Source organism: Gallinula chloropus (genome assembly GCF_964237585.1).
Source record: "Gallinula chloropus genome assembly, chromosome: 7".
Lineage (NCBI taxonomy): Eukaryota > Metazoa > Chordata > Aves > Gruiformes > Rallidae > Gallinula > Gallinula chloropus.
In genome coordinates this window covers 23,057,709-23,074,746 of record NC_140092.1, presented here as the reverse complement: position 1 = coordinate 23,074,746, position 17,038 = coordinate 23,057,709, and the positions used below count along the sequence as shown (strand labels likewise).

Below are 17,038 nucleotides of genomic sequence, written 5' to 3'. Positions count from 1 at the left end.
TTTTATTTTCCTAAAGAATGAAGTAGGGCTTGGTTTAGACCTCGCTTCTTTCTTGTTAATATGACCTTGTAGAAAGTAGTAGTTTTATCCTGGTTTTACCCAAGACTGTAGTAAATAAAAATACACAAAGAAAAAAATACATTGAAGGAAAAACCTGATTATTGTACTCTTATTTAATTATTTCCCATCTGCATCATTCTGTCCTACAATATTACATAAATACTATTTAATTGCAGTTGATCTAATTTAACCTCTAGAATGCAGTGTTTATAATTGCATTTAGACTAATTGTTAGGTTTTCTGTTTTCCAAAAGTAAAATTCCATGTGTTTTTTTTTCTTAAGACTTTCTTCATACAGGTTTCACTATGTAGCCTAAAAAAAATCTTTAAATAGATTTTAAGCAGTGAGAGCCTTCAGTTCAGTTATATTAGGAGCATTGTAATATTCATGATAAAATTTACCTAGCATCATGTAAAAGACACTAGTACCAAATAGCACTGAACATAATTTAATTTTCAATTCCATTCCCCTAGGCAGAATATGAGGTATCTTCAGATGAAAAGCGTATAGACTGTGGCCTGAAAGTTTTAGAGACATACTTCACTAATGGGGTAAATATATTATTTTGCAAAATATTCTTTGAAGTGTTTTGTAAATGTCAGATGAATGGAAACCTAAGTGGTTGTAATGTTCTTGTAAATTGGCTTTTGAACTTCACTAGTCCCTTTTTTGCCTTTCTGAAAGGTATGCTGCCTTCTAAAACTATGAAACTTATCAACTTTAGCAGAAGTTCTGTTTTTTGGTATGTGATAGAAGCTTTTCTGTTGATACATCAGTAGATCATTGCTTCCTATGAATAGATGCTCCTTCTGCTCCTTTTATTTTGGTCATCTTGAGAAGGTCTTGCAGATGCAAAAGCAGATAGACTCCAAGTTTGCCACATCTCTTCTGATACTTTCCTTCGGACTCCCATAACACATGCAGTTTGGGGGGAAAAAAAAACTCCAGACAAACAAACAAACAAAATAAATAAAACAACAAAAAACCCCCACAACAAATAAACTGACAGATTTTTTTTTTGTCTGATTTGAAATAGTTTCCTAAATTGTCTATTTTTTCCCCTTCCTGTCATCCATCCAAACCAAAGGGATAACTTGCTTTTTGGGTGGTAGATTTAATGAAAGGGAAAGAAATAAGACTTACTGACAAGTTAGTTTCCCCAGATACTGAAATAGTAAATAACTGTAATAGTTGTCAATGCATTTTTCTGTAATAGGGAACAAATAAAAATTTTGCCTGAATGTGGCTTTCTTGGATGTTTCTTTAGTCAAATCGTTCCTTTGCTTTTCCTGTTTCCAGGTTTCATTTCACTTTGAATACAGAACTTAACTTGTTCTAGTGATTTACAAAATTGCTTTTATTATTGCTTTTTTTTTTAATTTTGCAAAGTCTGCAGCACACTTACCAGAAATACCTCAGGAAACAGTAAACGAATGTAAAGCAAGACTGGAAAAGAACCCTTCTAAGGATCTTTTTAAGGACTGTACCAGGTAGGATAAGAATGCATAGTGCTAAGTTTGAGTATCACATGACAAATTTGTGTTTCTGAGTGAAATGGAAGGTGAAGTTATTATACTTGGAAGTATTTGGTCTGAAATGAGTGTAGATAAGAAATTAGTAACAGATTTATTAAAGGACTAGATTTCCTTCAGATACCATGTAGAGATGTTTGACTTTGGAGCTTTTCACACCATTATCTGCTACCAAGTATTTATTAAGTTTGAATATTATTTCTATTTTTTAATATGCTTATCTTTTGAGTGAGTGACTTTTCTTCCATGTTGATGATACTTGGAGAAATAGGAAGTTATATATTGGAACTTGAAAGGTATCTGAATAATGTTACACAACTTGCAGTTCATGGAAACAGGTTGAACTGTGGCCAAGAGTTATATTCCATCAAGGTGGAATTGAGGGCCATGAAGATGGTGAGAGGGCTGGAGCACCTCTCCTATGAGGACAGACTGAGACAGTTGAGCTTGTTCAGCCTGGAAAAGAGAAGGCTCTGGGGAGACCTTAAAGCAGCCTTCCAGTACCTAAAGGGTGCTACAGGAAAGATGGGGAGAGACTGTGTACAAGGGCATGGAGTGATAGGACAATGAGTAATGGCCTTATGCTGAAGGAGAGGAGATTTAGATTAGATTGTAGTGAAAAATTCTTCATTCTGAGGGTCGTGAGGTACTGGAACAGGCTGCCCAGAGCACCTGTGGATGCTCCCTCCCTGTGTCCTGGTTTCAGCTAGGATAGAGTTTTCACAGGGAAAACTGGTTGGTAGGTCACTGGGTCAGCAAATCGCCTTGTGTTATCACCATATATTCTGTTGAAGTGCTGATGTTTGGTATTATTTCTCTCTTGCTGTCCTTATCCCAACCCCTGAGATTTGTCTTTGTCTCACCATCCCTTGGGGGGATGGGAGAGATAGGTGGGGATGAGCATGAGTGAGCAGCCACGTGGTGCTCAGCTAGGCCTGAACCACCACACCCTGGCAGTCTTCATGCCCAGGTTGGATGGGGCTTGAGGCAACCTGGTCTAGTGGAGGGTTGGGCCACAGTAGGGGGTTGGAACTAGATGATTTTTGAGGTCCCTTCCAACCCAAACCAATCTAGGATTCTGTGATAAAATGGCTGGTAAATGTTCGATTGTGATAGTTAAGACAAACAAAAATTACTTGGTTTTGTTCTGGAGCAATAAAGTGATATTTCACACAGCAGCAGGGAAGGCTTTTCTTGGAGGAACAGTACATGTTTACCAGTGTTGCATGTCTTTGTAAAGCCTCTATGTTTCTAATATTACTGGTTCTTCAAGGCATGCTTGATCATGTCTGAAGGATTACAACATGTTTTGTCACTGCTTGGGTCATCTCCCTGGCAATCAAAACAAGCATACCTTATAACAACCTGAGATTATAACATTGAAAGGGATGAGTAAAACAAATTTCAAATGGAGGCTCTGCCATGTAGGTCATCTCCTTTCCTCTGTCCAGTGAATACCTAAATGCAGTTTGAATTACTTATTTTCCTTTTCCTCCCCTCTACCTGCTGCCCCTCCCAGTGTTCAGGTTTGGATGTGGCATTTAGTATTTAGATTTCAAATCCTAGAATAAAATTTTGTAGCCTCCAAATAATGTATGAAAACTTAGAGATATGTTCCTGTAAATATCTTTCAGAGGTCACATTTGTGGAGTCGTACATGCATTGCATAAGTACTGAGAAGATGATCTTTAGGTGGGCTTGCAGACAACCAGAACGCAGAGGTCAAACTTTCTAGTTACCATAAGTAACAGTAGTTTGGCATTCAGTAGTGTTTTGACATGACCATTTTTTCCTGTCAGGCACCCCCTTTGCACCTGGGTTAAAACCATTGTAGAGCAATTTCTGTCTGTAGCTTCATTTTTATGTTTAAGCACATTTTAATCGATTGATAGCATCTCCTGCTTCATCAGCTGTTTTCAGTTTAAGTTTGATTCTATTTTCCTGTTGCTAGAATTGTCCATGAATACCTAAGCAGAAGACCTTTTGAAGCTTACCAAGAAAGTTTGTATTTTTCCCGTTTTTTACAGTGGAAATGGCTGGAAAAGTAAGTTTGTTTATAATATTTGCATTATAATTTTGCTTTGCTTTGTGGCCAGTTCTGCTTGTTATGCTAGAAATGCTACAGACCCCTAATGAGTGACACTGCCTGTCTAAGAATTTATGATCTGAAAGGCAAGATGTAAAGGATGATGCTGATGAGACAGTGAGAGAGCCAGGACTCCAACAGAAATATCTGTCCAGGAGTCTTTAAGTGGTTAATTTGTAAACACAAATGCGTTATCATGTGGATGGCTGTCAGTAGGAAACCAGTCTTTCTGGGAATGCTATCAGCCTTTAGTTTCAAACTTGGTTTAATTGTGGTTAATAAGCAAATTTGTTAATAAGCAAGTTGTATAACCCATTGGGTGATTGGGTAACTAATCAGGTTTTCAGGAGGATACAGATACAGATCTAGACTAGACTTGCAAGACAGCAAGATTTGTATATATCAGAATCTAGTTTGAGCCTTTAAATCAATACTAAATGAGTGTCCAAAGTTTTTCAGAAGGCTTAAATTGGTACAAATTGATTCTAATCCAGCACTGCTGGGTATCACAATGACATACATTAAGATGCTCAAGCATTAATTTTATGGTAAATTCCAATTATACAGTGTCTTTGTTTGACTGAATTAGTAGCAAAAGCCAGGAAGAGAAGGGAAGTTACTCAAATAATTAAACCAAATTCTCTACCAAATGAACTTCCATTTGCTGTCCTGAGAACAAAGATGCATTAGCAGTGAATGTTCTTTTAAAACACAACAAAATGCTCCAGCTCACCATCATGCCATCGTGAAATAGCCCTGCTCTGTTACATGTTTGGGAGTGTGTTGGAATAGAATGGCTGAGACTTAGTGCCTCCACTTATCTGTTCCCCTTCCACTACATCAATACCTCAACAGTTTGGCTCATGAACTGCTGTTGTGTACCACAAGTCTTTTTTGAAAAAGCCAAACAGCAAAGTTAAATAAGAAATTGTTTACCTTTAAAATGCTGTAATGTAAGCATGATCTTATTGAAATTCAGCCTACGTGTCAGGATACCGCAGCTAAGGGAGACAACTGGAGGTGATGAATTGACTGTTGATGAGAACAGATAAGGCTTTAACCATCAACAGCACAGGACTAATTCATCAGTTTTTCTTCCTGCTATTGTGCCTATCTGATGACCACATGAGGGAGCCAATGTTTCTAATGAGAGCACCCCTTTTCTTTGAAATTTGGCTCATTACAATAGTGTTTTCTTGAGGTCAAGGCAAGTGTTTATCAGTACGATGTCATAGAACAGGAAGGAGAAAAGGAAGACAGACCTTGGTGTGGGGAGGGCATTACTGGCTGTTGTAATTCCTGTTGAAGTAATTGTTTCTTTCTATTAATCAGGCAACCAGTAACCAAACACACATTCAGGCATTACCGAGTACTAGGCAAAGGTGGATTTGGAGAGGTGAGTACTGAAGTAGTTTTCTGCAAGACAGTCCTTCATTTAAAAAAAAAATACAGAGGAGGAGCAGTTTTTTAACTCTTGAATTAGCAGTCTACATTTGACACATTGCCTGGCAAACTGTCATGAATCTAAACTGTTTTCTTTTAATGTGTCAGTTTAAGTATTGTAGGTCATGTATGAAGTTGGAGAAAACTTTCCACTAACTACAACTGGTTGCTTCTGTGTAGAAATTTCATTTGGCAACGAGAATGTAGTTTCTACTTGGTAATTATGTAGAATATTCGTGAACCTGATAGGAAAAATGTAGACTTTATTTATTCTATTTGTAATTAATTGGGATTTTTTCCCTCCTACATGCTTTAACCAGAGACCTCTGTTGAAGGGGAAAGAGGATTACTAAATTATCATTATCTTTCTCCTGCTTGATTATGGTGTGAATGTTTGTCATTTGTCCTGTTTGCCTGGATGTGATCACAGTCACGTGTTTCAACAGCACAAAACACAGTTTTATGGAACTGTTAAACCCCAACCCATGGTTTTATCCCTGTATAATCCCATTAATTTACTTCTGTTAAAGCTTTGATGATTTCAAAGGTCTTTTCCAACCTGGTGATTCTATGATTCTGTGACCCTTCAAGATTGTTTCATGGGTGAAAGTTTTGTTTTGATGCTTACAGACCTTCATGTTCTGGCAGTATTCAGGAGCGTGAAAAAGTAAAATTTTGTTGTCTTTAAAGAAATTCTCAAAAACCCCTAAAGATTCTGACATACCTTCCTTCTTTTTTAGGTGTGTGCCTGTCAAGTACGGGCAACAGGAAAAATGTATGCTTGTAAAAAGCTAGAAAAAAAGAGAATAAAGAAGAGGAAAGGAGAATCAATGGCTCTAAATGAAAAAAGAATTCTAGAGAAAGTGAATAGTAGGTTTGTAGTAAGTATCTACTTCTGATCTTATTCTCAAAAATATGTCCTGCTTTGTTTCTTTTTAGTCTCTTGTAGGATCTTGTGGGCACAAGACACTTGAAAATTGATTTTGAGAATGTATCACTGCTGAGATGATTGATAAAATAATAAACATGTCTTGTGTGTGATTGTGACTAGTTCTGTGCAGAGGGTTTTTTTTTAATCAAATATTGAATTGGGTTTAGTCTGCCTGCTTTATTTCTCACTTAAATCAAAACATTAGGTTGTGTTCCAGCATGCTGATGCCACTGAGTCCTTGCTCTCTGTTTAAACACAAGTAGATTATTCTGTAGTCTCAGACTTGAATTATCACGTAAATTCTATTTCTGCTGTAGCATATGACTGCAGCCTACCCCTCTTCTTCACTCCCATGCAACTATTTTCTTATAATTAATGGTGATTTCTAATTTCATTTTTGGAGGTCATGCATAAATGCACTTACAAAGGGGTAACTTCATGAGAGTCTGCCATAATTGCCATTAGAAGCTGCATATCCTGCATTTCTGTGACTTGTGATAGTGGAGGGGTTATGTCCTTAGGTACTTTCATAGTGTTCATTACTCTATTGCTTATACATTTCAAGATAAACATGAAATTTGACTAGATTTGTTATATTGCTTTGCTGCTTATGGAGCCTTAAAGAGTATCGTGGATGTGAAACAATTAACATAACTTTTCAATAAAAATTGTACAGAATTAAACTCTAAATACTGTAACCTGATGCTATCATGTACATTATGGGTCTGTTAGTAGCTCTAATTATTAAGCAGTGAAATAACTTGGAATGATCAAAAATCTACCAACTTTCCCTTAGGTCGTTTTTATTTTTTCATTTTAGTCATTTAAATATTAATTTTAAATTAATTTTGCTTTGTTTTTAAATCCATTTACTGATAAATCTTGTATTTATTGGCAGCAGTAGGTAACTTGTTACACCTGTGTCACAAGTGAAGTCATTCATAGCTGGACAGGTCAGTTTAGAGCCACCAAATAGGAACCCTTACCCTGAGTAGCTGATTTGTATATTTATCTCCTTTTATTATTTAGTATTGGATTTATGCTTCTGGAGGAAGAGTTTGGACTTATTACTGTTGCTATTATTATTGCTACTTATTGCTTACAAACTTACAGTTTGTACTTATACTGCATTTAAAAATACGTGTGTTGAGTCAAAAATCCTAACTCAGCTTACCATAGGTAACAAGTTTAAATCACGTTGCTTTCAGTAATTAGTTAATCTCTGTAGGTCACTTTGAAGATCCTGACAGATGATCACCAGTATAGCATATCTTTTTCTATTAAAACTGAGCTGGTAATTTCAACAACTTAGGTTAAATTTTGCAGTGTTCTACATAGTTTTAAAATGTTTTTTCTTTGAGTTTGTAAGTCTACTTTAAATGCACTTTAAAAACAGTTACCTAAAATCTGAAGGGAAAAAAAAGGTTCTCTTCCTTCCCTTTGGGCACCTCTTTCCAACTACACTGAAAAGACAGACTTTAACAAGCTATACTGAGTCGTTACTGTTGGCAATTTCTGAGCCATGGAAATACGCAGTTACTTGGGGAGGTGGGGGAAGGAATAGAAACTGCACATTTGATCTTGAGTAACTTTTTTAGTTTCTCTAACGCAGGACAACTTTGAGTCTTGTAAAAGTTCATTAAGGAAGATGGTTTTTAAGGTATATGGGCATGTTATCTTTACAAAGAGTTATACAGGTAATGTACAACTGAGGGTCATCATCAATAAATCTGTTGTGTGGATGGAGATCTGATATCTATATAGGTATGTCACTAAACTTTTGTCTGGTGATGCAGGATTTGTTTATACCTGCAAATTAGTCTAAATTCCTTTGTGTCCTCAAGTACAATTCTCTACTTGGCTGTTCTGTTCTCTTTTGTTTTAGAACAGGATTCATACGTTGCTTGTATTGGGGGAAATTGTATTGTAAATTATGAGTGAATAATGGTTATCTTCTACCCCTGCCCTGTTTTTAGGTCAGTTTATCCTATACATATGAGACGAAAGATGCCCTGTGTTTAGTTTTAACCATAATGAATGGAGGGGATTTGAAGTTTCACATATATAATATGGGAAATCCTGGCTTTGATGAAGAAAGGGCTATTTTCTATGCTGCGGAACTGTGCTGCGGCCTGGAGGATTTGCAGAAGGAAAGAATTGTTTACAGGTGAGTGCCATCTATGGACACTTGTACCTTCAATTTTCCATGTCTGTTCAGCATTGAATATATTGTTTCTAAAACAAACATATACTTCAACTTCATAGTAAAAGAAAAGTGAATTGTTTAATTGCCCTTTTCATGGCATGTCTTTCAGAATTACTGATACTATTTGTCTTCTCACTGTTTATTTAGGTCTAGATACTTGCTATATTCTAAAATATTATGAAGTTGATTCAAGGTTTGTTTGTAAAATGATAGTAAATTGTGATTTACAAAGCAAATCCATTAGTAATTCAAACAATTAAGATTTAGGAACATGGGATTGTATTCCTGCCCACTCTAAAGTAGAAGTTCACAGAAGGCTATAGAAGTTCTCCATTGCTTATTATGCCCAAGGGGACATAAAGTCAGTTACAATCCATATTGCTCATATTCTTTGGTTTTTTTAATGTCATATTTCTCCAGTAACCACTTTATTGCTTTGAAGTTACTGAAACTGTTAGAAGCCTCAGGCTTTGTAATTGAGAATGTATTATCTTACTTGTCTTTTCTGTATCTGCGTTCATTGCTTAATCCCTGGCATACATTAATGTTATGGAACAAAGTTAGTAGTGGACTAAGAATTATTTCTTTATCTTTCTGGTGTGTGACACCATGTACCGCTTGTTTTCAAAGAAGATTAAAGTATAATATAATCCTGCATAACTTTAATGCAATGAGTCTTAGTTTTTCCCTTCCCCAATATAGGAGAACAACACACACAGCAAAATGTAGCAGAACCACAAAACAGTTCAGTCTTGGGCTGGTTGGTGTATGTGGTTCCCTAAAGAAACTGGCTAGTCTTGCAACATTACACTGTGTTTTGGCATATGGCTAGGAGGGAAGAAAAGGTTTTGCTCATCATTCTGCTCATCTGGATCAGTGACAAGTACATCATTTCACATTGCCCAAGTGAAACCAAAACTGATTGTTTAAAATACAAAATAACAACAAAAACCAACACAAAAAGAAAACCAACCAAAAAAAAGCCCATATCCCTTGTGTTTAAGCCTAACTTGTTAGCCCTTTGCCTACAAGAAGACCTTCGAACATGCATGTCAGTTCCTAGTTTGTTAGATACTTCCAGATCTTGGAGTGATCCTATTTTCTTCTTGGTGTCTAGATCTCTGCTCTGCTTTCTGCTATATTACATAGTCAGTTTCCAATTACTAAGAATTTCCATGGCCTTAAATTTGTGAGAAAGGAAAGAAGGAGTTTCAAAACTAACTCTAAGTAAAACTGCCACTTTATTAAAAGAATGGGTATTATTTTCAGTTCTCTGTTCCTAACAAAATGGACCAAGAGACAGTTACATGTACATGTGTTGTAACAGAGTAATTTGTATGCTCAGAGGAAAAGAAGGGCTTAAATTTCATTCTAATACCTGAAGGTGTTATTTAAACAATGTGGTGTAGGACATACTATGGGTGTTCTGCCCAGTATGTAAACATATGAAAAGAGACTCAAATTGTACTATGTCAGTTCCACTGTGCTTGAGTACTAAAGCTAGAAAATGTTTCTATAATTTTACTTTCTCTGTACAATCAGTTTCAGCCCTGCACTTTCTAATATCAAATGATCTACTTTTTGTAAAACACTCTTACTTCTTCTCTTTTGGTAACAGTAGTAGAATTATTTTCCTGATGGTCTTAATTTTTTTTTCCTCTATGTATATTTTTTGGGTTTCTTCTAATCATTTATGAGCACAGCTGTAACTTTTACAGTAAAACAGGTGCTCATGGAAGACTTCAGAATGTCATCAGTTACAGCAGCGTGTTACACAATCAGAATTCACTGCTAGACATCTTAATAGCAACATATTTAAGCAGCAATACAGTGATTATATATGATTAGTGTAACCGAAAGCTTGGCATAATTACTTTATTCTCATCAAACAAGTTATGCTGGCAACTTCCAGTCTTACAGTTGTTGGATGGGAGGAACCTTTTAGTTGTACATTTCAGTAGATTCAATGATTTATTTTTCTGAATGAATGTAACAAATATTTTTCATTCTTCAGGGCCAGAAGGTACAGAAGGAATGTTTTGGGGTTGGTTTTTTTTTTTTTTCTTATTTTGCTGCCATTCTGAAAGCATTTAATAGTGGTAGGGCCACTGAATTCCTGAAATTTGAGTTAGTTCTGGTTTTGTTGTTGCCCTGTCTCAAGATCTATTACTGCCTTTTTTCCCTGCTTTAAAGGAGGAGTTCTAAACTCTCTTTTTAGACAAATAGCTTAAACTGTTCAAGCATACTTTAATTCTGTAACATGCAATCTTTAACATATTTTTGTCATTATCCATCTATATATTCACTTTAAAGTGTACTGTAGAACAGTGAACAAAGAGAAATTGAGAACTTCTGGAAATAGAAGTCCTCAGTGCAGACAGGTGTCAGCAGATAGCAGTAAAGTCTGTTCATCTTGGGAGTTTGTTCAGTTCTAGAATGGCAGTTTTGATGCACGTGAGTCCCATTAACACTTACTATACATCAGTGCCAAATTTTGTGTGTTTCATGTGTTTTTATATCCGTTATTACCGAGTTTCAAGCAGTGGGGTTAGTGGTTTCTGTAGGACCCTGGAGTCAGGTGTGTGATTTTAGTTAGTGGGGTTCCCACAAGATGTAAAGAACAGGTGCAGAGCTGGAAGGAGCGCCCGGCACTGCCCTGAGATAGCGATTGAGCCAGTTTGCTTTTTCACTGGTAGCTTGTGAAACTATCTACAACTTGCCATATGTTGCTGACATTAGAAAAATAAGCAAACAGACAGGTACGGGTAGTAGTGGAGTTATTCATCCATCTGCTACATAAAAAGTCAGGATTTGCTGTAAGACAAAGTGGGGAGCAAGTGCCTCCTTTTCAAAAGGGACTTAATTGCTGGAGTTGTCCTGCTGGAGTTACCTGACCCCTCAAGGATGGTAGTGGTTTTTTTTTTAATTGTATAAACTGCTTGGATACCTTTAGTTTTCTCTCCAACTCATGTGGGTGCCCGTAGAATTATGGAATGTGCCTGGAAGGTCAAAGATTGGGATTGAAGACCTGATGAAGATAAACCAAGTAGCTCCGTGCCTGCCATGTGCCTGTGCTCAGAGTAGACACCTTTACAGTGAAATCCTGTGAAGGACTTCTATTCAGAAACTTTCTCAGTGGGAAGGCTGGTGCAAAAATACACCAGGGCTTGTTTAGTCCAATTTAAAATGAATACATAATTTTAATCTAACTTTTAAAAATTAATGTCTTTGGTTTTGTGAGCATTACAGTCCTCCAAATTTTCTCAGCTTCTGTTGCTAGAATTGCATTGACAGCTCTTGTTCTGGGCTTGGTTTTCAGCTCAAGGAGCCTGTTACCCGGTGCAGGACTACCAGCTGTGTATTCCAACAGAAACTTTGACTTTAACCTCTATTGTGGTGGAAGAAGAAGGCTGATACCCCAAAGCTAGCCTCTCAGAGCTAGAATTCATTGCTGAATGCTTCCAAAAGCTGACTTTTTTTGTGAACTGCTAGACATAGAAACTAACAGCATTTAAGAGCCGCATCTTGGCAAGTTTTATTGCTGAGTGACCAAAATCATGTCAGAACAGAATTAGCTTGGTTAAGCAGCAGAGGTTGCTAGTAAGTCTTCACTTTTAGGTTGGGCTTTAATGAGCCTTCTTGGATACTGAACTATTTTGGCTTGTTTGCTTGAGTAAAGCTGAACATGTATTCTGTGCTTTGAGATAGATGTGTTTCTACCTAAAGTTTGAGCTGAGTTCCCTTTTTTTCTTGGTACTGGTATGAAGTGGTTTTGTTTGTTTTTTACTCTGATCTGTCCTGATTCCTCTGGTACTGTAATCTCATCTCTGATATCAAGTGATAAACATTATGAGGACTGTCTAGACTTAAAAGTATTAGGAGGAAGGTGTCTTGCTGACTTATTTATACAGTTAATCTCATGAAATAATACAACTTTAAAATGCATACACATACTTCAGAGCATCAAGTTACATATTTTGGGGGGGCAAAGCATGCAGATTTCTTGGTGAACCAACGTGTGCGTATTATTCTCATTTAGAATGTAAATTCTAAAGTTGAAATTCCTAAAATTGTTTCTTTTATATTATTCAGTCTTTTCTGCTTGTATGTGAATAACTGTTCTTGTCACAATATATATGTACATACTGTTTTAAAAATCTGTTCCATTACTAGCTTATCCTTTAGCCAAGCACTGATTTTTGCTTGTCTATTTCTGACCCTATGACATATATATGGAGAAATAAATCAAAGAGACTATATTGCAGTCCACATACTTTCTGATGCATATCACAATTATATCTATCATGATTTATACATATATTCTATGCATGTACATTATATATAAAAAGTGCTTATGTTTTCAGTGGAATCTGCTAAAGAATAAGTCCTAGAAGAAACCTCTGAACAGCTTCTGATTCAGCTTCAGTGACTCCCCAAATTTTCCATGGGAGCAAAATCCAAATATCCCATTAAATTTCTTCTTCTGTTTTTAATTGTACAGGAAGGTGCCTATAAAATAAAGAATTGCAACATTGCTGGCATTTAAGAGCTATAAAATGTTTTATGTGACGCTTGGATGCTTACAGAAAAGTAGTAGAGACTCTTAGAAAGTTGATTGCAAAGGATCCTAACTAGATAAAAGTGTCTAGTAAGCTTTAGAAGCTGCATGTCCAAATTTAAAAATGGAGGTATTAAGCCTACCCTTCATACTGGGAATATTGCTCTTGGTTGATATTCTTACACCCTGGGATGGAATATAGCAGGAGGTCCACATTAAACTGCAACAAGCACTGTTGTGTTTTATCATGGTGGGGTTGTATGGCTGATGCTCTCAGGAGAAATGTGTTTCACTTATGAGCACATATTTGGATGTAAGCTGGTGGTTCTTCATATTTGGATTTTAGTGTTCTGTAGAGGAATGTGAATGTGAAGCATTAAATGTTAATATAAATAGATGACAGAGATGGGGAAAAAGTGTATCTCAAGTCCTCTGGTTAAACTATTTGTATTATAGGTCCCAACCTTTTTTCATATACAGATGGAAACTGGAAAAATCATTTTAATCAGAACTGAGAAGTCTTATGTTGCCTTAGTTGCAATTGATGATGGCTAATGATTTTGCCTTTGTATAATTCACATTTCTATTCTGTTTCATTTGTAGAGACCTGAAGCCTGAGAATATACTCCTTGATGACTGTGGTAAATGCATATTAAAATGAATTTTGAACTTGGGGATTTAAAATCTAATTAATACTGTGCCAGAAATCAAAAGGATTCCTTCATAAATAAAAGGGACCTGGCTGATAAACATTAACCTTCATCAGTAAAGATAAAACTGCCCTTGCTTTTTAGAAAGTAGGGGGATAGACTGGATTTTTGGGACAATGATTGTATTTTGAGGGGTCAGTTTCCCACCTTAAAATGGCTACTTCCCTGCTTTTGCTCCTTAATCTCCCCACCCCATTGAATTTAAGATCACCAAAACTTTTATGTAGATTCATTGTCTGTTTGTCTTGTCTTTGACTATTTGTTAGATGTATGGCCAGACTTTTACTTAGTAAAATACAATTAAGCAATAAAGAAGAAAAGAAAGCTGAAGCACCTCTGTTTAACATTTCAACTAAAACAGGTCTCATGGTCACTTATGCATAGGTGGCTGGAAGAAATCAAGAAAGCACAAACAGTATCAGGAAGTGTTTGCAGTTTTTTATTTTTCAAGATAAGAAAATTAATTTTGTATGAAATTATCAGTCTTTTGAATTCTCTGTAAAACATGTGCAGCAATTACCTTCTAAGCTGTGGATGAATATTACCAGTTTGTTCTTGTAATTGCTGAGTATGAAGGAAGAACTGGTTTTGAAGTCATTAGCACAATAAGTTTGTTTTATTTTTTTGTAAGTCAGCATGTTCTGACTGATAAATTTCTAAAAAGCAGGTGCTTGAGAGAAATCACTTTCCAATAGCTAATGCTTTGCTAGACATCAAATGCATTCTCTTATTTTTTTTCTCTCCAGCAATGTCTTGCAAATTCTGAAGGCTTCTTTGAGGATAAAAATGGCTTTGCAGGACTGCACTAGAATGCTTTCTCTCTGCCAAGGATATTCTGATCTTGTTCCAGAGAGCACAGGGGACTAATTAGAAAATCGCTTCAGGAGCTCAGATCTTGCACTTGAAAAGGGCTTCATCAGATGTCAGGGAACAGAAGAGCATCTGAATATATTTTAAATAGCATTTGCTGCTCAAGAGCATTCAGTTATTTTAGCCAGCCTATAGAGTGGCACTTGACTTCCTTCACTCACCACCCCTTGATTATCTTTCACATCTAAGTAAGAAATTAGTGTGCTTTTAACTAACATTGGTGCTGTAGAGCTTTTTGACTGACAGAGAATATACACACAAAAGACACTTGAGCATTAGAACAGGCTACCCAGAGAGTTGATGTGGTGTCCACTCGTAGAGGCTTACAAAGCCTTCAACACTTTCTGTTAACTGTTTGCTCAGAAGGTTGTGCTAGAGACCACCTCGAGTCCCTCCCAGCCTGAACTGTTCTGGGATGTTTCTGTAAATGACGGTGTCCCTGTCCTTACACCCAGCATTAGATCTGTGTGCTTTGTTTTGTTTTGGTTTTCCCCCTGAATCTTTCTACTTCAGATGATTGGCAATTTTCTGTTTTAGGATAGAGTTGAAAAGTTCTGTCTAGCCTTTTTTATTGAGAAATAAATTTATAACAATGGGAAATCCTAATATTGAACTGACATGTTACAATATAAATAATTCTAAAGTAGGTTATGGCTAGGCTACTTTTCTTTTGGGGTGGGAGTGGGGATAACAATTCCAGTTCCTTGTGCTTAGCATTACTAGGGTACTTTCTTAGAGGAAAACTTGGTATCTCAGTACAGACTACAGTTTTTTTCCTATTTGTAGTAAATAGAATAAATTCTGATTATTTTATTTTAGGAAGTTAGAAAGCTAATTGTTTGTGGTGGGAATACTGAATGGAACAATACAGGTATTTGATGCATAGATACAGAATTCAAACTGAGCAGTCATCATTTCTATTCATCCTACAGTAGCAGCCTGTGCCAAAGTTAGGAATTAGTGTACTTAATAGGATTTTTTTCTTTATGACCTTTAGAAAATCAGTTAGATCTATGCCTCTCTTCCTTTACATAGTTAAGGCTGGGTTGAATCACTTCTTTCTGGTTAAGTTAAACTTAGTGCTCTGAGTATATAAATGTTTTGATGTTTTGGGGTGTTTTTAAAATGAGGTATGATACACACATTTTTGTTTTAAAAATGATGTCATTTTATTATTTCCTGACTATGTACCACTTATTTTAACTTAAATAGGGCATATCAGAATTTCAGATCTTGGATTAGCGGTGCAGATTCCAGAAGGAGAAACGGTCCGAGGACGGGTTGGGACTGTTGGTTACATGGGTATGTGAAGTGGTTTTTGCTAGTTATGATTTATTAGAAAATTTGCTTCTGTGAACACGTGAATGACTTGTCCAAAGACCTCTGTTGCATCGGGTTTAGTTACTAAACATTTCATGGGAAGAAATGTTACAATATGCAGTGGTACCTATTAGTAGTCAATTACAAACCTGCTGATAAATTTGAAAACTTTACTAGCTTTAGGTAGAACTTATAAGAAAACACCTTATGTTTTTTCTGAGGTTTGAGAGGTACAGGATCACAGATAAGCAGCCTAATTACTATGACAATACTTTTTTTTTTTTCTATGCTTTGGAAAAATCTTGTAGACGATACTGATCTTAAGTCTTAAAGAACTTAAGTGCTTTGGATATAAAAAGAGTCCTTGCTGTAGAAATTAATGTTTCTTCAAAGTACAGGGAGTTATGCAAAGACCTCTCTCTGCAGAGCCAAAATATGTGAGGGCATTTTCAATATTTAATTAGGTAATTTCAAGAGAATTGTCATGGGGATTTCTTTGTTTTTCTTTTGTAGCTCCAGAAGTGCTCAAAAATGAAAAGTATACATTCAGCCCGGATTGGTGGGGTCTTGGATGCTTGATTTATGAGATGATTGAAGGCCAGTCTCCATTCAGGAAGCATAAGGAAAGGGTCAAACGGGATGAGATTGACCGGAGAGTAAAGGAGGACCAGGAAACCTATTCAGACAAGTTCTCAGAGGAGGCAAAATCCATCTGCAGGATGGTGGGTGAAGAGACATAGAGGTTTGAAAATTAAATTTCTAATCCTTTTAAAGAGATGAACTACTTTATTTTAATGTCTTCTATTGAAAATTTTTCAAAGCTGTAGTTTATATTAAATTTTGTGGTTGTGCATGAATTGTTCAATTATTAAACTTTCAGAATTCAGAACTTTTTTTCAAGATGAAGGAAGACTGCAGAAATTGGGTTTTTTCATTATATGAATGAAAAGGTCCAATACTCCTTGGAGCACATGTAATTACAGAGAGTGTGCAATAGCATGCTGAACTTTGATACTGCATGGGGAGAAATGGCAGAGTAGTGTACTAGTTTCCTTGCCTAAAAAAGTCTATATGAGACAATACTAGTGCTTTTTAAAAAAATCCTGCATGTTGTTAAAAATAGTAAGCATGTCTATGCAGAAAGCTTCAAAAGGTTTCTATAGTTGTTTAGGCAAAATACGTGCATTACTTAAGCCCATTGGAAAAAAACCAAGCCTGCCTTTCCCAAAAGTAAAGTCTGCTGTGAAGCTGGTACTGTAAAATCAAGGCATCAATAAAAGTCTTTTCATATAACTTTTGGCTATCATTGTCAAGTGGTCTG

At 36.2% G+C, this 17,038-nt stretch overlaps 1 protein-coding gene across 1 annotated transcript in view; it reads left to right on the top strand.

Annotated features, from left to right (window-relative positions):
* The window catches only part of GRK4 (G protein-coupled receptor kinase 4), a 36,614-nt gene that overhangs the window by 14,784 nt on the left and 4,792 nt on the right, over positions 1-17,038 (top strand). Inside the window, exons 4-12 of the mRNA XM_084266960.1 lie at positions 535-612; positions 1,451-1,551; positions 3,545-3,637; positions 5,012-5,075; positions 5,863-6,003; positions 8,030-8,220; positions 13,421-13,458; positions 15,610-15,699; positions 16,231-16,439. Coding sequence (XP_084123086.1) covers positions 535-612; positions 1,451-1,551; positions 3,545-3,637; positions 5,012-5,075; positions 5,863-6,003; positions 8,030-8,220; positions 13,421-13,458; positions 15,610-15,699; positions 16,231-16,439 — 1,005 coding nt within the window. The remainder of the gene's footprint in view (positions 1-534; positions 613-1,450; positions 1,552-3,544; positions 3,638-5,011; positions 5,076-5,862; positions 6,004-8,029; positions 8,221-13,420; positions 13,459-15,609; positions 15,700-16,230; positions 16,440-17,038) is intronic.